The sequence below is a fragment of the Typopeltis vanoorti genome, chromosome 19 (genome assembly GCF_054136105.1).
Source record: "Typopeltis vanoorti isolate ZY-2024b chromosome 19, IOZ_Tvanoo_1.0, whole genome shotgun sequence".
Lineage (NCBI taxonomy): Eukaryota > Metazoa > Arthropoda > Arachnida > Uropygi > Thelyphonidae > Typopeltis > Typopeltis vanoorti.
The window spans coordinates 75,465,379-75,492,418 of NC_143567.1; the positions used below are offsets into that span (position 1 = coordinate 75,465,379).

Here is a 27,040-nt window from a genome sequence, read left to right on the forward strand (position 1 = left end):
GAGTTGCTTTGCAGTAAATCCAAAATAACCAAAAAAATCTCTCTGTAGCATAATCAGAGTTAACAAAGAACTATTTTGCAACAGAAGAAGTAAAAGGTAAGGCAAGGGATTGGAATTGCTACTTGGCACAATTAGACTTATATATTAACTAATATATTAGTCTAATTAACTAGTAAATTTAATTAATACTCCAATATTTTGGAAAAGTCAAATTGTCATCAGGGAACAAAATATAATAAGATGTGCACACAGGTGCTACACCAAGTAATGAAGATGAAGCATGTCATCTGAGAGTAGGCCTCAAGTCCTAAAGTGTGCCCCTAGTGGGCTAAGTTGGGCATCCTTGGCTGTTGGACTGAAGTACAAAGGATGAGAGCTTCTCAAATTTGGGACAGTTTCATGCAACGAAATTTTTTAAGGTTGAAGTACTTTCTTAAGGCAGAAGCAGATTCAAGGAAAACCTTTTGTATTTATTTTTGCTGTGATGGAATAGAGTGGCTTTCTCCCAGTATATTCTATGGCAGGTGTTCAAAGCATGGTTAGCAAGTCCTGAATAGCTGTAGTGATGGAAATGCATATAGCTCAGCAATTCATTAGAATTCATTGGCTGCCCTATCTGTTTGACCATAGTAGGATACATACATAGTTGACACCTACGAGGGACCTGGTAGGCCTAAGGACTGTGCATGGTTGTTGGTGGAGCGGATAAGAGATGCTAATTTTTTATGTGGTCTGTAAGTGGTTAAAAAGTTGTATTTTTTTTTAAGATTTTAAAAGATGCAGTTATGAATATCCAATGTATAAGCCTTACTGTCAGGCACAGTTAGAATCTTAATATTGGTCTTAGAATATTAGAATCTTAATATTGGTCTTGAGCTGATGCAGTGCAAAATCAGACTAATTCATGTTATTAGTACTTTGTTTCATTTGCTGAATTTCGGTTTCCTTTTGTATTTTACTTTTAGTCTTTAAACTTTAATCAGGACCTCACATGTGTATGTACTTGTTGGGGAGAGATCATTGCTTGACTGCCGTTCTCATCTCCCTGCACTTCTGGTTCATAGTTCTCTACACCACTACTTGTACTCTCTAGAGCCACTTGTGCACATCATCCCGATCCTCCACATTTTTATGATATACAGAGAGAAAATAAAAGTTTTTCTTTGCCAGTTGAGCTCACTTATTGTAGAATTTAACTGCTAGATATTTAACCTATAGAATTTTTTTAAAAATGTATGTTAATTATTAAATATATTCAAGGAAAAAAAATATAAAGTTGTTTATATTCAGAAATTTTATAGGACATTTTGATTAACTGTCGTTGTGCAGTAACTTCACTAGCAGTTAATCCTTTAACTCCTTACCAACTTGGAGTGGGTTGTGCTGATGCATCCGTCCGAATTTTTGATCGTAGAATGCTAGGAACTCGAGCCACAGGTAAGAAAAACATACCAAATGTGATTGCATAAATTAATCTGTACGATTGTCTTACTTTTTTATTTCATCATCATTATTGTTTTTTTAGAGAACATTGGCAAGAAGGGCAGAATGTTGTTATAACTGGAGTACAGGATACCGTTATAGTCAGACATGAGTTTATTTTTAGTTTCTTATCTCCAGTTTCCTTCTGAAATGGTTTGTTTTGCTATATCCCTCTTAACAGATACTTCTAACTGCATTAGTTCATTTAGATTTTTGCCTTGACATTTTTCTATGCTTTTTTTTGCTATTCTTTCATTTCCTGTGCTATACAATCTCATGCCACATTTCTGACTTCTCATAGTGATTAAGTTCCTTTCTAATGGCTTCATTTTTAATATAGTTCTGCATTGATACTGTGTCTTCATTCACTTTCATAATTTTTCTCATAATTTGCATATCAGTAGCATTTAGTCTTTAATCAGTTTTATTTCTAACATACTTTCCAGTTCATCTCTTAAATTTGATTTCTATGCTGTTATGTATATCTGCTACACAGACCAGTGTATGTCAGGGATATTTATTTAGTTGCCTCCCTACCATACTCGACTTGATATTATTATTATCATCATCCATTTCGTATTTAATTTACCCTCTTCAATCAAAAATTATCCTCAAGAACCTAAAGAACAGAAGTAACTTTAGGTTCACTGTGGAGAATGTAATTGATTTTTTCCTTTTCCTGTCCCTTAACCATACTCTATTTATATTGTTAATTTTCATGTACATGATCAGTTAATGGGTCACAAAAGCTTGTAGGAGATTTTTTTAAGAAATAATATGTGCGTAGTGTATAAAAAACACATTGTGCTACAGTAACTAACAGCAATCAGTTGACACAGATATAAATGGTTTGCAGTATAGCTGGAAAATTTGTTGCCACATATTGTGTGATTATTATATTTTAATTTCAGATATATCACTTTCCTTTATATGTGTCTTAGTTATTTAATATACTAGAAATAATGAAAGGAGTGAACTACTCTGCATATACATTGTTTAGCATATAAATTATATATTTAGTTTAATCCTTTATCCAAGTGTAAGCAAACAAAGTTTGCATCTGAAGTATCTTCAGGACTCTGGCAACTCGTTGTAAAGGTGGCATAAATTCTCATCACTTGCCTTAGTATCTCCCATAATGCAAAGCACATCTCCTTGCAGACATGTATAATGCTATGCATTAAGGCAAGGGCCACTACCCAGACCAGTTTTGACCTTTATTGAGGTCTCATCAGTGGGAGCCAGACCCAGTGATGGTGATACCAAGGTGGAAGTAATGGAGAAGTTATATTTACCTATACGAGTTGCCAAAAGGTGTCGCACCTTATTATTAAATTACTCTGGATTAGAGAAAGATGTTGGAAATTTTTTCACTTGGTTAGACTATAAATTACATATTTAGTTTAATCCTTTATCCAAGTGTAAGCAAACAAAGTTTGCACCTGAAGTATCTTCAGGACTGAGGCAACTCGTGGTAAAGGTGGTATAAGTTCTCATCACTTGCCTTAGTATCTTCCATAATGCAAAGCACATCTCCTTGCGGACATGTAAGCAAATTATTTATTGAAGTGTAAGCAAACTTTGTTCGCTTACACTTGGATAAAGGGTTAAACTAAATATATAATTTATAGTCTAACCAAGTGAAAAAACTTCCAACATTGTTTAGCACATTAAACTGTCTTCACGTATATCCATCAAGTTTGGTATTGGCTGAATTAAATATAAGCTAGATATTGCTGTGTGTATGTGTGTGTGTGTGGGGGGGGGGACTTATATTGTTTTGAAAAGTGTTTCTTTTAGCACTTTAGCACATTCATGCCTGTTGGAGTTTGCTTCAAGAAGGAACTTGCTTTACCACATGTTGTAGCCTTTCAGCATTAGCATCTTTTCAACATCTTTATTTGCTTTATAAATTGTTTTGTTTCTTTCTACACCCAATGATTGCATTATAAATAGTTACCACATATTTGCTACAACTGAAAATTTGAAAGTGAATGTGAGGATAATGTATTTAGTTAGATACCGTGTTTGGTGCTACAATGAAACTTTGTTTTGCTTGTGTGTATGCAATATAGTGTCTGTGGGAGGGAAAGTGTTTTTCATTATGCAGGGTCATTTTTATTCCAGTTGTCTCTAATTTTTGCCAAATTTAGTGCATGGACTGTAAATATCTCCGTGCTATATATAGTGATACGATAAAATTGGTTGTTTTTCTTGCATCTGCTGTGTGGGTGTGTGTGTGGGTGGGTGTGTGTGTGTGTTAGGGAGGGAATGCTTTTCATTATACATTTTCATTCCAGTCTTCACACATAAAGGACATAGTGAATAAAAATGAATCCTATGTTTTATAAGAGGAGGACTGCATCTAGTGATCTCCAACAAAATCCTAGCATATGTTGAATGTCTGATTGATAAAATAGAATGGATCAAAGAAAAAAAACTTATATGATGAAAAACATTAATAATTCCTATAATGATTAGAAATTATTTAAGTATATATTACTGAGTAAAAAAATGTACCTTGATCATTAATGAATAAAAGAAAATTCTTAGAAAACAAAGTGAAATATAAGTAAAAAAAAAAAAATAGTTATTAATACACATAACAAGCACATTAAACTGTACAAGATGATTTGCTGCTCTATCAACCCATGCATAATCCTGCCATGCCTAGATGAATCACCTGAAACATTATTAGTTCATTGGATAAACCCCTCCCTATAGCTATTTACTTAGCTGCTGTTTATTATTGGTCAGTTATTTGTATTTTGCAAACTAATCTTTCTCTTTGTTCACGGTAAATGCAAACATGCATGTCTCGAGGTCATGTAATTTGCTCCACCTCAATAACTTATTGGGCACATTCATATAATACTACGACTGTAAATTATTAGTAATTAATTTGCCTCCAATAAAAGCATTTCTGTTTACATCTGTTCTTTCTTTCCCTTATATTTGCCAATCATTCTCACATGGCTCATGTCTCATTATTGTTGGTTCATGTTTTTATACCTTTTAGTATTTTAAATACACCAACCAAATATAGGATTCTCCTTAATTATTGGTTTCTGATATATCCCAAAACAAATGCATCCCCCCCCCATATTTGGTTATAATCAAAGAACCTGTCACTTTATGGTGACATATGCTAATATGAGGAAAAACATCTCATGTAGCTGCAAGGGCAAGAACAATTAATGAAGGTTTTTCTCATCCCAACTTGAACATGCTAACATATGCCTTTTCAAGATCTATGTCACTAAAGATCTCTATTGATTCCCTGTTTGTCTGAAAGTGAATATACAGTCTTGTATTCATATATTTGACCTAAGCCAGCTTGTTCATTTGGTTTTTCATCATTGATATTTTCTAGCTCTTGCACAAGTAGGCTTTTATAAATATTTCCTGAATTACAGAAGAATTGTTTTCATTTTTATAGATGCAGTGTGTGAACTCTGCTGCAGTCATCTGATATGACCTTTGTTGTCATTGTGCCAATAAACCACAAACTAATAAATCAATCAAGTGCAGTCATTTGGAGTTTGAACTCACTGGACCTCTGAAATGTAGTGTAGTCCTTATAATTTTATGCATGCATGTATGCACTTGTACATTCTAAGCATTTTTCAGGTTAAATTTCTTTTACTCCAGCTACTTATTTTGCATTACAGATTTCTCACTGCTAATTGCTGCATTCTTCCTGAGTGTTTTTGACTATTGTTTTATCATTGGATAAAATGTTTTGCTTGGACTAACATTTACCTCCAGCCTTTCCTTGCATAAACAGATAATGTCAGTAGCTTCCTTAGCTTCTAAAAAAACTAGACATTCTTTTCTGCTTAAGATGCTATTTTTCACACACCCAACTTCTAATGTTACACAAATCCATCCCATCATTATAATACTGCTCATCACGTGTTTGTGATTGTGCATCTAAACCTCCCTAAAATTTTTTGATGCTGTCCTGAGGAGAGGTTTGGCTTGTAGATGATCCCTCCTTCACAGACTCACTTTGTCTCGAAGATGTACTGTTTCAGCTCTGTCTTTTCTGTAGGTATTTCCATGGTCACTGTTTCACTGAACTAGTAACTATCATTCCTCTACTTTCAGTGGAAGTTCCTCATTTATTCCATCTACCTCTGTCCTCAGTAAGAATCTTCCTCATGAAGTGTTTCCCAAGAACTCACATGTGGAGAGAAGAGAACCTAAAAGCACTGATGTGCTTGCAGGTTCGCTTCTCTACCTCACCTTGGGATCAATATATAAAATCAATATAAAAAAATATAAAAAATATTTTTTTTTTATCGAGTATGGTAATTGCTCCATATATCCAGAATATTATTGCCTTCAGTTTCCATGTTATTTCCATTATCTTTGATTCCTTTTGGTGTTCTTTCCTCCATTTTTGAAATCTCCAGAACACTTTGCCACCTGCATAACATTTATCATCCATATTCTCTTCCAAGTATTCCTATGGCTTTATCTGCTTTAACACAAAACTTTGACTTTTTTTTCTGTCCTTAAAAAGCATGGCCCAATTTATTTGTAGGGACATTCCTTATGTATGATTTCTTTTCTTGAACCACTTTCTTAATTACTCAATTTTTATTATTATTATTATTATTATTAGACACCTCCTCCAGGGAGTCCAAAGACTCATCTAGGGAGGGCACTTGCTCTGCAGCTCTGTCTCCACTCAATCCACCAACACCATCTACCGCCCACCACCACCACTAGTATTTCCACAGACAATCGCAAACATCCATGCCCACGGCAGGATTCGAACAACCAGCCTTTTGATTAGCATATCCACAATTATCCAGCAGTTTTTTTTTTTTTTTGATGACCATTTATATACTAATTTCATGTCTGTTATTGTTTTCTTCATATTTTATCAACTTGATTATTGTTTTCAAACTTTTTCATTATGCACATGTTTATATGTGCATTTCACACCAGAAAGTTGTTCGATTTCAAAATTTTTTTACATGTTCTCTTTTCAGTCTAATCATTTATAATTCCTTCAGAACTAGATCATAATTACTGCCTATGTCAAATCTCCATTATATTTTTTTATCTTGGACCAGCATGAGGATATTACTATCAACAATTTTTATTTATTTTTATAGTAATCTCACCAAAGGTTATAGACCTGGTAGGTGAGTAGGCTTTGGCTAGGAAGAAAGGTAATTTATGTTTTGTTTTGATTGCTTTTAGGTTATAGTAGAAAACTTTGATGCTCATGACCTATTCCACAAAATAGCAGAGATGAATAGTTAGTAGATTCTAAATTACTGGTTACTAGTTACACAATGAGTTTTCATAGTTGTTGAAGAGAGGGATGGATGAACATTCATGGTAGCATCAAGTAGAAAAGGTATAAAGCAGAGGCCAGATGTCTTTATGTTATGGAGAGGATCAATTCAATAAGAGAAAAGTTGTTAATCTGCCTGATTTTTTTCTGCTTAATAGGTATAGGATTTTCAAAGATGTTTTTGAGACCTTTCCTTAACCTGTTCATAGTGGGCATTGTCTGTATGTGTAAACTGCTGGTGGTAACTAGCTTCATTATATGTTTACCTGCTCCATGTCCAGCAGTCACATTTTCACAAATTTTACACAGCATGTTAGTTGCAACTTTTATTCCAATAAATTGTGTGGATTGTGGATTAAATGGTGGTGATGAAGAGTTATAGAGTAGAGTGCTTTCCTTCAGTGAGTCCTTAATTTTATTTATAAAATTAACATTTGTGAAATTTCTTTTGTCAGTATTGCAAAGGTAATTTGAACTGATTTCAAGTTTTATGTGTATGTATATATATATATATATATATATATATATATATATATATATATATATTCCCATATTCATCTTTTTGCTTTATATAAATTATGTGTTTTCTGTACCAATGACTGCATTATAAACAGCTATTATACGTATTTTCTGGAGCTGAAGATTTTGAGGATGTTAGGACAAATATGCTTAGTTAGCTACATGATAAATGCTATAATAAACCTGTTTTGCTTGCATGCATAATCTGTGGAAGGGGAGTGTTTTTCATTATGTAGAGTTATTCCAGTTGTCTCTAATTATGACAGTTCGTACAAAGACTGTAAAATGTCTCTACTGTATTTAGTAATACAATAAAGCCTTTTTTGCTTCTACAGTATAGCATCTGTTGAGGTTGAAATATTTTTCATGGTATAGGAACATTTTATTCCAGTCTTTGGAAAGAGCAGACAATAAAAATTGATCTCTTCCTGAATAAAAAATGAACTAAGACAGAACTGCTGATGGAAAAAAATGTAATGAATGTAGGATTCACAAAAGGGTGGATAATTCCAACGATGATTGGAAATTATTTACTTATCCTATTTATGTATCCTTGCATCTGCTGAAATGCAAGCACAAAATTTCTGCTTGCTACAGTGTTTTCTCTCGCCCCGCCAGATAGTTAGGGCGATGGCAAGAGAATGTTGATTGTTCCAACATGAATGTGTAAAAGAAGGGAGCAATACTTCATTGCTGGGTAAATATTGGACTTAGAGTATACACATTTGTTCAGGGTAGAAGTTATATTTAGTCAGAAGAGAAAGGCCAGTTGAATGTTATATATTTATGCCAGGAGAAATTTGCAGCTATCACTCCACAAAGTCAGATCCGTTCTGTATTGAGGACCTGAATGAATCAAATATATGATTGGATGAGATGGATTCTTTTTTGAGTAAAACATAACCAGGACTGGGTTTTAAAAGGATTAAAATTCACCATGTTATCTTTTCTCCACTAGAGAGTGGTATAGAGATCAGCATACCACTGTGAGTTGTACATTAAAAAAAGTTTCAGAGTGAGGATGCAAATCAGAAGACAGTTCATCTGCAGAGCTGTATATATATATAAAAATATATGTTGGTCATTAATGAAATAGATCATTGGTGTATAGAAGGAAAAGAGTGTATGAAGAACAGAACCTTGAGGTATTCCACATTTGTGAGGAGGTGTGGGAATAAATAACCATCCACTGTGGCAAGCATTGAGCAGCCAGGAATGCAACTATACATCCATTTGCAAAAATATATGAAGAAACCTGGGGCTGTTGAAGGATCAAAACAATCAGAAGCTCTGGTCAGAGAACTGACCACAGTTCTGATGTAATGTCACTCTTCACCTTCATGGGATGCACTGTGTTAGTTGGTATCTGCCTGAATACTGCAAAACAAGGAATGGGGTGACAATTTGGAGTTTAGCTGACCAAAATTGTATTTTATACTAGCTTAAACCAAAAGATTGATGGTGCAACAATATGAAAAGTCAGTGCCCAGTTAGATAAGCCCCCCCCCCCTTTCCTGTTTTTATCATTGAACCAGAGCAAACAGTGAAAGTCAGCTCCTTAAACAGACTAAACTTTACATAGCTGAATTCAAGATAGGCATCAATAAGTGGAACTGGCAGAAGAATTAGAAAAGTACCATTTCAACATAATTGGTATTTCTGAAACTGAGAAGACAAAAACAGGTAAGATTAAATGGACCGTGTTATGCATCACTTGACGAAGCACCAAATTGATGTTTTTGGAAAAAACATCAATTTGGCACTTGGTCAAAAGGAACTTATTCCATTTGGCAGTTAGTTCTTTGAAACAAAACTGTGAACATATAGACTCCTGCTCAGTCTTGATTATTTTATAGGTAGGTTACATCAGTATACATCAGATGGCAAACTAATCTCCAAAACATCAATTTGATGCTTGGTCAAATTATGCATAACATGGTCCAAATAACATATACAAAATATTATATTCAACACTAAACATAAGGATAATCTTCTCAAATTGCAGGAAATAGCAAAAAAAAAAAAAAAACAAGTAGAGTATGGGTAAATATCAAAAAAATGGGGAATTGAATAGTGAGACATATTTGTGCCTGTGGCCTCACAAATAGCCTCACAGTCTATTAAGGAAGAAGAGAAATTTTTGAGTTGTTAGAGAAGGCAGCTAATAAAAAAAGGAAACATAGATTTTGTTGGAGATCTAAACAGCAGAGTAGGAAATGAGTACCAGACATACAGAAATGTTTTAGGAAAATTAGGAGAAAGTTACTAATATTGATAAGTACCTGCTGGACTGTTCAGGATATGGGCTAATCATTACTTATAGTATGTTCCAACATAATGATGTGCAGAGATTACAAATAGTAATGTAGAAAAAAATGGAGTGTGAAAACACTATCAAATACTGGTGACTTACCAGAAGAAAACACTGATTATTTCAGCCAGAGAGAAATGCAGGAAAGTTGTCTGTAAGGATAGAAAAATCACAGAACTTCATTATGGACTTAGGAATATAGAAGTCCCCATTAAATAAAAATTGAGATATTTTATTTTTTTAATATATAACTATTGTTGATAAGATTTAAAAATGTTCTTGGCATTCAGCTGATTATTGCAGTATTCAAGAAAATGCTGTGTTATTCACCTGAATGTTATAAAAATATCTCTGCACACATTATATGTCCAAAGGTACTTTCACTGATGTGTGAAAGACTCATATCTTAAAAAAAAAAATAATAAAAAAATACAGGCAGTTGACTTCTCACTAGCAAACTCTAATAAATTTGGTTTAATCCTTTATCCAAGTGTGAGCAAACAAAGTTTGCACCTGAAAGTATCTTCAAGACTGGGGTATGGTGGTACAACACCAGGCAACTCGTTGCAAAGGTGGAGCAAGTTACCAACACTCCTATCTCAGTATCTCCAATAATGCAAAACACATCTCCTTGCGGATATGTATAATGTTATGCATTAAGGGAAGGGCCACTACCTAGACTAGTTTCGACCTTTATTGAGGTCTCTTCAGTGGGAGCCAGGCCCAAGTGGAGATACCAGGCAGAAGCATTAGCAAGGTCATCTCCACCTATTGGAGTTGCCAAATGGTGTGCCACCTTTTTGGATTTAGAGAAAGATGTTGAAAGTTTATTTTTCGCTTGGTTATACTATAATAAATTTTGCTGAATCCTTTATCCAAGTGTGAGCAAACAAAGTTTGCACCTGAAAGTATCTTCAAGACTGGGTAAGGTGGTACAACACCAGGCAACTCGTTGCAAAGGTGGAGCAAGCTAACAAGTTGCCCAGTATTGTACCACCTTACCCCAGTCTTGAAGATACTTTCAGGTGCAAACTTTGTTTGCTCACACTTGGATAAAGGATTAAACTAAATTTATTATAGTCTAACGAAGTGAAAAATAAACTTTCAACATTTTCTCTAAATCCAGAGTAATTTAATAAAAAGGTGGCACACCGTTTGGTAACTCCAATAGGTGGAGATGACCTTGCTAATGCTTCTACCTGGTATCTCCACTTGGGCCTGGCTCCCACTGAAGATACTTCAATAAAGGTCGAAACTAGTCTGGGTAGTGGCCCTTCCATTAATACATAACATTATACATATCCGCAAGGAGATGTGTTTTGCATTATGGGAGATACTGAGATAGGAGTGATGTTAGCTTGCTCCACCTTTGCAACGAGTTGCCTGGTGTTGTACCACCTTACCCCAGTCTTGAAGATACTTTCAGGTGCAAACTTTGTTTGCTCACACTTGGATAAAGGATTAAACTAAATTTATTATAGTCTAACCAAGTGAAAAATAAACTTTCAACACTAGCAAACTCATTAGGACCACAGGAATGTTGTAGTGGATAATAAACTGTCCACTGCAACAAACACAAGTGAATTTCCCTTTGAACACCATTGTGCTTGTGGGAGTTTGTTTGGAGTGGTCTAGTAGTTTTATAGCGAACGAGTTGGTTATAACGGTGTTTGCTATAGTTAGAGTTTACTGTAGTATAAATACCTAAAAATTAAATCTTTGTGGGTGGGAGGGAATAAATTTATTTTTTGCAAGGAGATATAAACTGAATTATTGTTTATTCTTTTTTTTTTCAAGTGGCAAAAAAGATTGCATTTTATTTTTTATGAGAAAGTAGGAAAGTAATTTCTGATTTAAATGTTTCACTATTTTACAGTATTGTAAGAAGAATGAAAAAAATTTTAATTCTTCCCACGAAGATTTTATTTGGGATTTTAATGTAAACATATCAAATACTTTATTCTTTACTTTTTAAGGTAACTATGTTGGGAGTGGTGTTCAGGCTATGGTAGCTCACTTTACAGTTCCAGAATTTGATGGTCACAGTCACCGCATTACGTCATTGAGCTATAGTCCTGATGGGAAAGAGGTTTTAGTCAGCTATTCCTCAGATTATATTTATTTATTTGAAGTGAAAGTAAGTACATTGATTAAAGCATAATTTTTAACTTTCAAAGAACAATACTAATTGAAGAATTTCTAATAGCACAATAAAAGGCAAATTCTGTGTTGTTAAATTTATCTTTTCTTTATGTAGATAAAATTCTGATTGCATAATAAGATTTCTTTTTGGCAAGCATGATTCGAATTAACTCACAATGAGAAAACATATGCCCAAAATGGCATTACAGTAATCCATCACAAATTTAAAATTACATTATGAAATTTTTTCTTGAAAGAAAAAAAAAATTCAAACAATTTCAGCACTGTTAGTGCTTCTGAGTTGATAAAGCAGAGTAGATAAATTACGATATCAATTCTTGTACTGAATTATTAATTTAAAATTTGTCCTGCATTCTGCTGAAGGTCGTTCCTTTCCCCATGAAAGAGAGAGAGAGAGAGAGAGAGAGAATTGGGTCTCTCCCCCATTGATAAGACCATAATAATAAAGGTTGCAGTTGGTTTGAATAGTGACTCTTCCCTTAATGCATAATAAGTTTAGTTTAATCCTTTATCCAAGTGTGAGCAAACAAAGTTTGCGCCTGAAAGTATCTTCAGGACTCGGGTAAGGTAGTGCAACACCAGGCAACTCGTTGCAAAGGTGGAAAAAGCTCTCATCACTCCTATCTCAGTATCTCCCATAATGCAAAGCACATCTCCTTGCGGATATGTGTAATGCTATGCATTAAGGCAAGGGCCACTACCCATACCGGTTTCGACTTTTATTGAAGTCTCGTCAGTGGGAGCCAGGCCCAGTACTACTGGGCCCAGTAGTACTGGGCTCCCACTGACTCTCCACCTTTGCAACGAGTTTCCTGGTGTTGCACTACCTTACCCCAGTCCTGAAGATACTTTCAGGCGCAAACTTTGTTTGCTCACACTTAGATAAAGGATTAAACTAAACTTATTATGCATTAAGGGAAGAGTCACTATTCAAACCAGCTGCAACCTTTATTATGGTCTTATCAATGGGGGACAGACCCAATTCTCTCTCTCTCTCTCTCTCTCTCTTTCATGGGGAAAGGAACGACCTTCATCAGAATGCAGGACAAATTTTAAATTAATAATTCAGAACAAGAATTGATATCATAATTTATCTACTCTGCTTTATCAACTCAGAGGCACTAACAGTGCTGAAATTGTTTGAATTTTTTTTTCTTTCAAGAAAAAATTTCATAATGTAATTTTAAATTTGTGATGGATTACTGTAATGCCATTTTGGGCATATGTTTTCTCATTGTGAGTTAATTTGAATCACATCACGTCAGTGGGAGCCAGGCCCAGTAGTACTGGGACTGGCCCCTGCTGACGAGACCTCAATAAAGGTCGAAACCGGTATGGGTAGTGGCCCTTGCCTTAATGCATAGCATTACACATATCCACAAGGAGATGTGCTTTGCATTATGGGAGATACTGAATTAGGATTGATGAGAGCTTTCTCCACCTTTGCAATGAGTTGCCTGGTTGGTTTGCACTACCTTACCCCAGTCCTGAAGATACTTTCAGGCGCAAACTTTGTTTGCTCACACTTGGATAAAGGATTAAACTAAACTTATTATAGTCTAACCAAGTCAAAAATAAACTCCCTTAATGCATAGTTAGTAATATACATGTTCAAAAGGAAGTGTGCTTTGCATTATGGGATACTGAGGCAATTGATGTGAACTGCTTCTATATACAATTAGTGTAGTGATGGAGGAACTTCGTGTGCTTTGTTTACACACACTGGGTAAAGGGTTAAACAAGAATATAATTTTTTGGAAACTTGAATTGAAAAATATTCACAGACACATATATAATAAAATTCTAATATATATGTTTCAGTATTATGCTGTCTATTATTTCTGATAAGAAATAATCAATAGTTGTTACTTTCCTTCAGCAGAAAATTCTGTGAGAAGTACTTTGAAAAGCATATCATTTACTTTTGTTAGATTATATGTCTATCATGTGCTTCTCAATAAAATATGTTTTATTCCATAACTAATTTTATGGAAAGTTTCAATCTGTGTTTTTCCATAATATTTAAAATTACCCCTTTTATACCAGCTGTTTGTAGTTAATATTTTTGTTGTGAATCAACATATGTTGAGTGATGTCATGTGAATTGTAGTATTTACATGTGTACTTTTCACTTCTGTGCTTGTCAGTATTGCTCTCAAGCAATAGCAACACCTTTGTTAGAGGTAAATTCTAATTATTAGTATTATTATTATTACCACAAGACCCTATGGAGTCAAAGACTCATCTGGGAGGTCCTTTCATCATATACACAGCTCATCATACCATGCCTTAAACACACTCAAATTCTCTGCAGACACCACACTCTCAGGCAAGGCATTTCAATCATTCACAACTCTGCATGCAAAAAAAAAAAAAAAACCTGTTTCTCAATTCCCTGCTCACACCCTCCTTTATACAGCTTCCAGGGATGACCTCTGGTTCTCTCCTGATCTTCCGCTGTTTTCTGTAGAACATCTCCAACATTGATCCTATAACAACCCCTTACTAACTTGTAGGTTTCTATCATATCTCACATCTTCCTCCTATCCACTAAGACTCTGTAAATTGCATCTTCTCAATCTTTCCTCATATTCGACATTCCAGAGGTCAGAAACTACCTTAGTCAGTCACCTTATGGATCCTTTCCAACATCTCTCCATCTTTTTGAAAACCAGGTGACCATATCTGTGCACAGTAGTCCATGTGTGGCCTAATCAATACCTTATACAATGGAACAAGAATCTCCCTACTTCTACAAGTCAGTGTTTTCCTCATTATTCCCAGAAGTCTTTGTGTTATCCTCACAATTTTAGCAATGTGTCCCCTAAATTTCAGATCCTTATCCACTATCACCCAAGAACTCTTATTTCCTCCACCTCCGACAATATATCCTCACCCAGCATAAATTCCATATCCCATCTTTGTTTCCCAAATTTTAAAACCTTACATTTTGCAACATTGAACTTGCATCCCCATTCCATCACTCAAATTGCCATCACTCAATTTATTCAATTCTTCTTGTAAGGCCACAATATCTTCTCTACTCTTCATAGTTCGTCCCAGCTTTACAGCATCTGTAAACAACTGAATATCTCCATCCAAATCTTCACCGATATCATTAACATACAAATTAAACAGTAATAGCCTAAAACAGACCCCTGAGATACACCACTAGTGACTTTCCTCTTCCAGGATATTGCTCTCCCGTATACAACTTGTCAGCCTCATATCCAATGCACTAATCTAATATCTAACCCTATCCACTCTAGTTTGACTGTCAACTTATCATGCGGTAATCTATCAAAAGCCTTTGCAAAATCGAAGTACATTATTGTGTATCCCTCTCCTCTGTCCAAGGAAGCCATCACCTTATTGTAATAAGTAAGTAAGTAAGTAGATCACTAAAAGATGACCTCCCTTTAGCAAATCCATGCTGTCCATCAAAAATAATACCATTGTCGTCAACCCAATTCTTGATCCTAGTTCTCACCAGCTTCTCCAACAATTAACCACAACACCTGACACACAGATAGGCCTATAATTTGATGCTTGAGTTCTATTACCTCCCTTATGAAGTGGCACAATGTTCTCTAAAACATTATAATTTTGAACTTTTATTCTGTACTTCCTTGTGCCAAGTATAAATCTGTTCCATGCAATAAAATAATTAACTTGAATTGCAATTCAAAACTGCTACAACATAAGCAATGGTGAGCAGTAACTTTGCCATAGTGGTTAGTAATTAATTATTTTAAGGGAACATATATCGTAGACAATATTATAATATAAATAACAATTATCACATGTAAAACATATAGATTTACTTATTCCTGTATATTACATCCTTTTTGCAGGGATATTCTCAGGAAGAATAAGATCAGTAAAACAATTCAAAATTAACATGTCATATAGCATGTGTTTAAAAATAACTCTGACACAGAGGAACATACTATTATAGCTCAGAAAAAACAGTGGTAAATTATATTTGACAAGAAATTATATTATTTCTTTATCCAAGTGTAAGCAAACAAAGTTTTCACATGAAGAATCTTCACTTGGATAAAGAATTCAACAAGAATATAATTTCTTATCAAATATAATTTACTTTAACCAGGTGAAAACTTTGTTGAAATGATGGTGGTTATGGTAATTTGTTACCAGAGTTACATAAATCATTCAAAAAAACAAACAAAACTATGAACAGCCAATCATGATTCCTTCAAAGAAGTTGAAATAGGCATGTATTCAGAGCATTTGAAATTCAACAGCATTATAGAGTTTCACATTTTTAAAGGAATTAATGATAGAATTTAAATCTACTTAAGTGCAGCATCTGTGGAGGGTATATAAAGAGAAAGGTGACTAGCATGACAAGGAAGGCAAAATCAGATTATGAGAAGAATCTAGCTGAACTGAGCAGGCCAAAGGAAATCCCAGAGAGTTCTTTCATTATGTGGCAAAAAAGAGGAAGAATAACTATGGAAGTTTAACCTTAATGAGTGATGGTCACGAGGAGACAAAAGTGGATAAAATAGCTACTGAGTGACCACTTTGCAAGGTATATCATCCTAGTGAAGTTACTGCTTTAACCTATGTGACAGACACCAATGTGGGAACAGAGATGGATGAATTGGAGGTTCTTAGGATATTGTAGAATCTCAATGTAAATATAGCTGTGGGTTTAGATGGGATATCAGCTAGAGTTTTGCAAGAATGTGCAAGGGAACTGGCAATGCCTTAGACTAGGTTCTGTAATTTAAGTCACTGCTATGGTGGAGTGTCAAGGGAGTGGAAAGAGGTTAAAATAATTCTCTTGCATTAGGGAAGTTCTAAGACTGCAGTAACAAATTATAGACCAATCAGTATCTCAGGCGTGGTGGTAAAAGTAATAGAAAAATTAGTAAAAAAGAGAATTCCAAAATGGGTAGATAAAAGTATACTGTATGAAGATCAACATGGCTTTGTGAAGGGTCGGTCATGCCTTAGTAATTCACTAACTTTTTTATAATGTTATCCAGCGGAGTTGGATAAGGGAATGACTACACAATGATCTTGCTGGATTTTGCAAAGGCATTTGACAGGATACCACATGGAATTCTGTTATGCAAATTAGAACAAATGGGGATGGATATGATACTGGTTAAGTGGATAAGAAGGTGGATGATGGACAAATATCAAAAAGTGGTATATGGAAAGGGCAGAATTGAGATGAAACAGTTAACTAGTGGTGTGCCACAAGTTTCACCACTAGTTCAGTAGTGTCAGAAAGAGCTTTGGAAAAATAAGTGCTATTTTGAATAATAATTAGCAGTGCTTCATAAGTTTTAGGGTTTCATTATTTATTTTTGAGAACGAAGTGTGTCTGAGTGATTTTTGGTGTGAATTCTATCAGAATTATTAGTCTAAATTGCCATTTTAAATATCACACAATGCCGGTCAGGAGGTAAACCATGCGGGCATCGACTGGTGCTACTGGGCAAATGCCACAAAAGTCAAGTAGCATTGGCGACATAGACTTTTCAAAGCTGATTCGATGTCCTGAGTGCGATATGTATGCATGGCACAATGTAAGAGATGTCTTTGTGGAGAGGAAGAGAATGAGCGAAAGACGAGAGAAAGTATGGATTTGTCGTCAGTGCGATATACTTTTGGACCATGATACACAGAATGTGAAACTGACTGAAAAGATAGTGTACGTGAAAAAAACAGAAATGAAACGAAAGATAGAGAGACTGACGGACTGAAAGAATGCAGGAATGTAGAAGTGAAAGTTACAAAAAACCAAAATGAAACGAAAGCAAAAGAAACTGAGAGAGTAAAAGAATGCAAAAATGTAGAAGCAAAAGTTACGGAAGAAGTTGCAAAAAACGGAAGTGAAACGAAAGTTGGAGAAACTGAAGGAGTACAGGCGAAAGATGTACAAGTGAAAGTTAGTGATAAGGGGTGAAAGAAAGTATGAACGAGGAAAAGGAAGTAAAGTGCGGCTGAACGAGAGGTAGCAAGATAAAGAGTGAAGTTGTTGGAATGCAAGATTTAATGAAACAGATATTAGAAATGAAAAATGAAATGAAGAAATATATTGAGTGATGTTAGGCGTCTAGTGGAAATTAATGAAAGTATGCAAGAAATCAGAATGAAAGAACAAAGAATAAAGGTTGTGATGAGTGATTCCAGGATAGCAGTATATGGAGACTCCGTAATTAGAGGGCTGGTTACTGACAGAGTCCATATGGTCTGCTATCTGGGTGGGAGAATGAGTATGATAATTAAGGCGTTGGACATGAGGAAGAAACGAGTGAGAGAGTTAGTTGTGATTGTAGGGATGAATGATCTAACTGGACATAAGAAGGATGTGAGGACAAATATCAGGAGGCTATTGAGAAGAGTGAAAGATAACAGTGTGGTAGGAAAGGTTGTCAGTGTGTTACCTAGGTATGATGATGATGAGTTGCGACAGAGAGCCAAAATCATGAATGGTATGTTGCCAGAGCTGTGTGAGAAGGGAGTGGAGTTTGTGGATGTATGATATGTGTTTGAGGAAGAATGAAATTATACAGGCTTGATGGGTTATGTTTAGATGGCTTTGGAGTGAGTGTTGCTGGATGAAAGTATAGTGTGTGATGCGTGCCAGAGATCACAAGGAAGAGAGGTGAAGAGAAAAATCAGGAGAGTGGTACTGAAGAGACAGCAGTGCTTGGCAGTGGAAACAGTAGTAGTGTGAGAGAGGAAGAGAGAGAGAACAGGAATACAAGAGGAACAGGGGAAGCTCGGGTGAACAGGGAGACATGGCATAGAAAGAGTGCTGAAAGTGGCAGTGAATGTGTGTACGAAGATGGAGTATATTGCAATGTGGGTGGAGAAGTGGAGACTGAACAACGGTGATAAAGGTGATTTGGCAGGTGTAGTGGGGAAATCACAACTAATATATGGCTTGGATAGGATTGGCTATAAACCTGAAAATGAACTGTTGTGTTTGTTTACAAATGCCAGAAGTATCATAAATAAAGGGGATGAAATGGTTTCAATGATTGAGTTTATTCGCTCCCAAATCATTGGAATAAGTGAAACATGGTTGAATCATGATGATATCGTAACGGGAATAGAAATGGATGGGTACAGCATTTTTCGTGAGGATAGAAAGGGCAGGAAGGGAGGGGAGGAATTAAGTCCACATAAGGTAGACATGAAAGGGGGGAAATGGTGGCAATGGTTATGAGGCAGTGTGGTGTAACGTGGAGGTTGAGAGGAAGACATATTTAGTTGGATGTTGCTATAGGCCTGGGAATGTGGAAGGTGGTGGTGAAGAAATGTATAAACAACTTGGATTAGTGAATAAAGGAAGAGTAATTATTATGGATTGTTTTAATTATGGTGGTATAGATTGGAATGAAGAGATAGCATTTGGGAATAAGGAAAGTGAATTTCTTGAGTTCTTGAGAGATAACTATCTCAGGCAGCACATAAAGGAAGACATGTGAGGATCAAGAGTTCTAGATCTGATCATTTCATCACAGGATATAATTGTTAGAGGGGTTTCACATTTTCCTCCAGTTGGTGAAAGTGATCATGAAGTAATCACCTGTGTTGTGGCTAATCATATGCAGGCTTTTGCGAGGAAAGGATATATGTGGAATTATAAGGCTGGTGATTATGACAAGCTTAGGAGATAACTTCGAGCTATAACATAAAGTATGAGCAGAAATTGGAAAATCAGGCTAAGAAAAACCTTAGAGAGTTTTTTAAATATGTGGCAAGTAGAAGGAAGAATGATCATGGAAAGATGAAGTTAATGGATGAAAGTGGTAGAATGGTGACTGCTGCAGAAGACATTGTTGAGGTATTCATTGATCAATTTATAAGTGTATTTCATCCTGATCAGGGTGGAATCATGAGGAACTTAAGTGTAGAGGACATAGGAGAGGATAGCTTAATTGTGTGTGAGCAAGAGGTTTGAAGAAATAAACAACCTTGATGTTAATAAGGCAATAGGATTCGATGACACATCACCACACATCTTGAGGGAATGTTCCAGGGAACTGGCAGTAGCATTGGCATGCCTGCTTAATAAGAGTTTTGCAACAGCACAGGTTCCAAGGAGTGGAAGGAGGGTAAAATTGTTCCATTGCATAAAGGCAGTGATAAGGCTGTAGAATATAGTTCAAATTATAGGCCAGTCTGTATATCTGGAGTTGTGGTGAAGGTCCTGGAGAGATTGGTGAGAAGTAGGATACAGAAATGGGTTGATAACAACAGTATTCTCTGTGGTTATCAGCATGGGTTTGTTAAGAGGAGATCATGTTTCACTAACTTGCTTATGTACTGTAACAAGGTGACAAATACCTTGGACAGAGGAGATGCATATACGGTGGTGTACTTGGATTTTGCAAAGGCTTTTGATAGATTGCCATATGACAAGCTCTTAAATAAATTCAAACAGATGGGATTGGATAACAGAATTCTGTGTTGGATCAGTGACTGGCTGTCAGATAGTATCAGAAAGTTGTATATGGAGGTGCAGTATCTCAAAAGAGAAAGGTCACCAGTGGTGTTCCACAGGGGTAAGTTTTGGGGCCATTGTTGTTCAGTGGTCCCAAAATGATGTTAATGATATTGGGTCGGGTTTAACTAGTGATGCAAAACTGGGGAGAGCAGTGCACAGTCAGGCTGATGTTAATGCCTTACAAGAGAACTGGAATAGATTGCATGAATGGGCAGGTAAGTGGAACTGTCAGTTCAATGTTGCAAAGTGTAAGGTTTTGAGATTTGGTAAGCAACAATGGGATGCAAAGTATACACTTGATGGGGAAACTTTAACAGAAGTAGAGGAGATGAGAGATCTAGGAGTGATGGTGGGCAAGGACCTGAAATTCAGGGGCCACATCGCACAAGTTGTGAAGACATCACATCAAATAATGGCAATGATGCAGAGAACCCTGACATGCAGAAATAGAGAGGTTATGATTCCATTGTATAAAGCTTTGATCAGGCCTCATATGAATTATTTGTGCACAGATTTGGTCACCAGGTTTTCATGGTGATGAGGATATGTTGGAAAGGGTACAGAGAAGATTCACAAAGGTAGTCAGTGGTCTTTGGAATGTGGAGTACGAAGACAGATTGAGAGAATGTAAGTTGCAGAGTCTCGTGGGAAGGGGTGGGGATATGATTGAGACATATAAGCTGGTCAGGGGTTGTTATCAGGTAGACATGGAAGAGATTTTTCATAGAATGGGAGAGCAGAGTAGAACAAGAGGCCATTGCTGGGAACTGTATAAGGAGGGTGTGAGCAAAGGAGTGAGAAGCAGGTTCTTTGTATGGAGGGTGGTTGGTGAGTGGAATGCATTGCCTGAGTGTGTTGTGGATGTGGACACATTGAATCAGTTTAAGACGTGGTTGGATGAGCATTGTATGCAATAGTGAGTACTTCCCACGATGAGTCTCTGACTCCGTGAAGGTCAAATGTTGATAATAATAATAATAATAGTTCACTGTTGAGACTATTGCTGTTTAATTTGTACATAAATGATATAGGAAATATCCGAAAGGAAATATTCGGTTGTTTGCTGCTGATGATGTGAAAACTCAAGGCAATGTGGAAAGCTTGCAGGATGATTTAAATAGGCTATCAGTGTGCACAAAAGTTAATGGGTGTCAGTTTAATGTCAAGTTATGCATTTTGGGATAAATAGATTACAAGCCATGTATCACATTGATGGTCCTGTACTCTAGGACAGCGCTTCCCAAACTGTGCCCCCCCCCCCCCCCCCGGGACCGTTTATTTTGTTGAGGGGGCTGTGAAATCATGAAAAGAAATTTAAAATGTTTTAAGACTAAGTGTGCCATGTCAAATGTGTAATGTAATGTAATGTAATGCAAAAATGTAATGTGTGCATTTGATTTTTGCAATATTCACTGTGTATGTTTTGTATTGAATATAAATACAACAAATATTATAATAATATATGTCTGTATTACGATTTTTTTTTTTTTTGATGGGGCCATGAAATATTTTAATTTTTCCAAAGGGGCTTTTACATCCATAAGTTTGGGAAGCACTGCTCTAGGAAATGGATGAAACTAGAGATTTAGTGGTGGTAGACAGAGAGTTAAAGTTTAGAGGACATATTGCTAAGGTAGCCCATAACATTACTTGGCTATTGAAGAACGCATTGACAAGTAGAGATAAGGAAAGTTGTTATTCCTATTTATAAGGCCTTGATACGCCCACATCTGGATTATGCTCAAGTTTGGTACCCTGGGTTTCTTGGGGATGAGGAAGTGGTGGAGAGGATTCAGAGATGAATGAACAAGATGGTGAGTGGCTTGTGGGATGTTCCTTATGAGGATAGATTGAAGAAGTTGGTTGATAGGAGAAAAAGAGGGAATATGATAGAAGCATTTAAGTTGCTTAAAGGGTTTTATAGGATAGATGCAGGGGAAATGCACTTGGCTGGAAGGACCAGAACAAGCGGTTATCCCTGGAAGTTGAATAAAGGAGTGGTTATTAGGTGTGTGAGGACTAGATTTTTTGCTTGGATAGTTGTGAATGAGTGGAATGGGTTGCCAGAGTCAGTTGTGATTGCTTTGTCTGTTAATTGGTTCAAGGAGAGGTATGATAGATTATGTGGATAGATTGAATCTCCCGCGATGAGTCTTCGGACTCCATGGAGTTGCCTGTATGATAATAATTTTGTTTGATTTCAGAAAACACTGTGGCTATTGTCAATAGCATGGCGAGCCAAGCCAGATTGAATAGAATTTGAATTAGTCTTAATGTTCTTGGTTTCTGAACATAGCAGAATAACCTGAATAAACCAAATAACAAGTTGACAGAAACAAGATACTGCAAACATCATGCAGTGACAGAGGAGATGATTTATCCTTGGTGAAAAATAGAAAGGAAGACAGTTGAAGGTGATTTAAAGGTGGCATATAGATTAAACTTGTGAAAAACCTGTGCTATGTACCTTACTTTAAGTAAATGGCAACTCTCGTATCATCCATTTGTGGTCTGATTAAGAGAGTTATTTATCAAGTATTTTTGGATGGACTCTTGGATATTTCCATTAGCAATCATAAGGATTTTTGCTTATTTCTTCCATCAAGGAAGTCAGTAGAACAGATAGATTGGGTGCATTGCATAAGAATTTTAATAACATTTATTTTAGTAATGTTTTCATTGCCGAAATGAAGCTTATTAGCTCTTTATACTTAAGTAACTTAATGGTTGCACCTACTTGGAAAACTCGTTCGCTGAGTATATAAGTTCTTTTCGCGATACACTTCGGTATTATTAGGTCTAGCTACTCACTGATGAAGCCTCAAAAAAGGCTGAAACCGGTCTGGGTAGTGACCTCCCTCCATAATGTAATAACAGCATACATTTCCTAGGAAATGTGTTTTTACATTATTGAAAATGCCTAAGAATAGCGATCTGAACTTTACTCACCTTTGCAACGAGTTGCCCAAGATTGTACTACGTACTAGGATTACTTGCATTGGCTAACGCTAGTGTTCGCCGATACTTTATAGTTTACTATACTATATTCGGCAAGAAACTCTCTGATTCCAATCTTTGAGTTTCTTATTCGGTTTTAAAACTATGTGGGATTTAGTATCCCCTTAATTTTAGTAATGTTTTCATTGCCGAAATGAAGCTTATTAGCTCTTTATACTTAAGTAACATTTATCTTTTTGTGATGGAGAATGAGTTGAGGAAGGATGCCCCTGTTTGTCAGCAAAGGAAGATTTTCGATAAACAAACTTGAATATTACGTGTAGAAGTGCAAGTTTTTTTAAGTATCCAAAAAGAGAAAGCTGTTTTTAGATTGGATTCATGTTCAGTGAACTTGTTCTTGTAGATAAACTTATATGTTGGTTAGACATACTTCTAATTATTTTATTTAATTTTTGGATTTTTTAGGGACTGTAGCCATTGGCTAAGAAGGTGTTAAGGATATGGTTAAGTTCAGTAGTTAGGACATTGTTATCTGAACTGATTAATTTTGCCCTGTTATATAGGGTTTTTATAATTCCATATTGTTGGGAGGGGGGGAGTGTGACTACTAGTGAATGTATCTACCTGAATGGGTTGGTTTCCTGTAAACAGAGAAAGCCAGGGATCCATAAGGCTGGTGTGTAATTAGAGTGTCTAGGAAATGGATCTTGGGCTGTTGATTAAGTATGTGGAGAAATTGTGGAATATATCCAGGCCATGAGGCCTAATGGCAAACCATCATCCACATAGCGTAGCCAAACAGTGGGTTTATGTGGGATAGAGTTTAGGGCTTTTTCCTCAAAGGATCTCCATAAAGAAGTTGGCCAGAGTTGAAGAGAATTGTGTGAATGCCTGTATGCACATATCATTGTTTTGTGATCCCTGAAGATGCCAATGTAACATTGCCAAAATATAGGTAGTTATTAATTAAAGTTTTTATAATTAATAATTTAGTTTACATTGTCATTTCCTAAAAAATTAAAAGTAGTGAATTTGTTACATAATACATGGAATTTATGCATGTTAACACTAGCCACAGAGTTCTAGAATCAAACTAAAATAGTGCATTCAAGTAGATTTAAATGTAATAATAAGTGTTCATAGGGTTTTTTTTTTGAAACATTTATGTAGCCTTATCTTGAATTAGCATAACCATTGTTTTCTTTGAACTCTAATAGCGTTTACCTGTTCACTTAGCTGTGACTGAAACTTGAGTAGTCAACTCATGCTACCTGACATGTCCGTTCTGGATGTTGTTCAGCTGATCTTTTATTCTTCCTATAGGAGCAAATAAATCTATATGTTTTAAAGGTGATAACCATTATTCATTTCAAAATAAAACACCAACTTCAGTCACATGCATTATTCTAAATAATTAAATGCAATTCTTGGCCACTTTTATCATTTTCATTCTTTAATAATACAGTCCATTAGAAACATCACACATTAAAGCTATTCCATTTTACAGTAATAGTTTTTTTAATTTTTTTTATTTTATGTGTAATCTTATTTAAAAGCTGAGTAATAAAGATGTGTTTATAGTTGAATATATCTTCAAGAAATACACAGAGGTAATCTTCCTTGAAGGAAAATTCAATATTCATAACTCAAATTTACTTTCCTTTTCCACTGACCATGCTGGAAGAGGCCAAAGTCTTTGTCATTAGTAATGACCATTCATCCTTACTGACAGCAAGGACCTAATAAAAATTATCTATCATCCTGCTATAATTGATAATCCTCACCATCCTCCCAACATCCTAGACCTTTTCCTAACTTGCTCTCCTAATAATTCAGACCTTGTCTGTTTCCTTTTCTGTAGTACCAAATGATTTCTAGTCTTTTTTTTTTTTTTTTTGTGGTCTAATTACTGTTTACTGTTCTACCTCTCTGAATCAAACATATGAAGTAATTGTTTCTAGATTGAGGGATTTTCACTTGACTTAAAATCTCCAACCACTACTCAAGCCTTGTTTGCAAAACAAACAATCCATAATAAACTCATGGTTAATGATGTTTATTAACTACAATGTTAATAATATCCATAATAAACAGCTGGTTAAAGTCACTGCAGACTGTAACATCTGTAAATGAAAAACATGATCAAATTGAGATCCAACTTTGACAGGATTAAATGCAGAAAACTTGTACTCTGTAGAAATAGCAGTTGAGCCCTTCTGGTCTCTCCCAGAGTTGTTGGTCAGAGCATATGCCTTTGCACACTTCCTCTCTCTCAAACATCAGTCATAATGGCATGTTTACTTCTCCAGCTCTTGCATAGATAGGACAAATCATATCCCATACAGCTCACTTCATGCCCTCCCCTTTGATCTTTTGCCAGAAAGATATGAAAAATTGTTCATGGACATGTGTACTAGCAAATCTTTCAGTAAACATTTGCTTTCTTCCTTCCCTCCACTTCCTTGTAAACAAAAAGGATTTTATGCTAAAATTTGCACCAAAAAATTAATGCCCATCCTATATCATCTGACCCATCAGAGTCGGCTGTTAAACCATCATTCTATTTCATTTTGAAAGCAATGGGAAAGGCTGACAGTATATGTTTAATTGTTTGTCAATGATGCACAGATAGGCAGGGAAATCAAAGATGTTAATGATATACAGTATTTACAGGGATTTGAATAGACTGGAAGTGTGGGAAAATAATAATGGTTGCCAATTAACTGTTAGTAAGTGTAAATTTATGTAGTTGGGCATGATGAGATATCTACTGTCATATTATGTTGATGGGATTATTGTCTGGAGAAACTGACATGGGTAGAGATCTTGAAGTTATTATGGTGAATAGAAATTAAATGATTACAAGGCAGAAATTGCAAATAGAACTCAGAATAATTGCAACGTTGGAATGAATATTGACATGTAAGAATATGGAAGTTATTCTTCAAGTCCTTGCACCTAGACTACTGTGAATCAGTAGTCTAGGTGCAATCGTATCAAGACCTTGATATGACTGCATGACCTGTGGAAAGGGTGCAGAGTAGAGTAACGAAGATGGTGTCAGGATTATAGAATGTAGATTGCAAGAACAGATTGAGAGTATATGGGCTATAGGACACTGTTAGGAAAAAGAGGGGTGATATGCTAGACTTCTATCATATCACCCCAAACTTCTGAGAGGATGTTATATGATATCGGTTAATGAAATTTTTCATTATATGGAAGGTGGGGAGAGGACAAGGTGACATTCATGGAAGTTAAGTTTTTTTTTTTTGTTGTTCCCACCCATAAAAGGTTGTTATTTGCCAATGCAAATAACAACCTTTTGTGATGGCATGGACAATCTATGGCTACCCTTGATGAGTCCTTGACTACCTCTATCCATCTATTCATTGGTCAAATCATCATCAACATCATCAAATGCTTTATGGTCACTCAGTTACTTGGTGATGTGCCACACTAGTTCTCAGCAGATCCTGTTGTATGTTTTCTGGAGGCTTCAACTCTGAAGATTAGTCACTCCAGGCATATGATCCATCCATCCATCCATCTCATTGACGGTTAACCCCTTCCTCTCTTTCCAGGAACTTTATCTTCTGTTACTGTTTTGAGAGGTGTCCTTCCATCCTTTCAATGTGTCCGAAGTATTTCAACTTTTTTATGTCAATATCCTTCAAGTTGTGGATCCTTTCTAGCACCTGTCTGTTTGTCCACCTTTCAGTATATAATATCCTCAACGGTCTTCTGTAACACTACATCTCAAAAGCAGCTATCCATTTCCTATCACACTTCT

General features: G+C 35.8%; 1 protein-coding gene across 3 annotated transcripts in view; it reads left to right on the plus strand.

The window, feature by feature from the left end:
- Window positions 1–27,040, plus strand: part of LOC150096255 (DDB1- and CUL4-associated factor 6-like) — a 443,059-nt gene that overhangs the window by 88,704 nt on the left and 327,315 nt on the right. For all 3 annotated transcript variants that reach the window (XM_090409214.1, XM_090409213.1, XM_090409212.1), the window contains exons 6-7: window positions 1,302–1,437; window positions 11,603–11,763. In XM_090409214.1, the coding sequence (XP_090265340.1) occupies window positions 1,302–1,437; window positions 11,603–11,763 (297 nt within the window). The remainder of the gene's footprint in view (window positions 1–1,301; window positions 1,438–11,602; window positions 11,764–27,040) is intronic.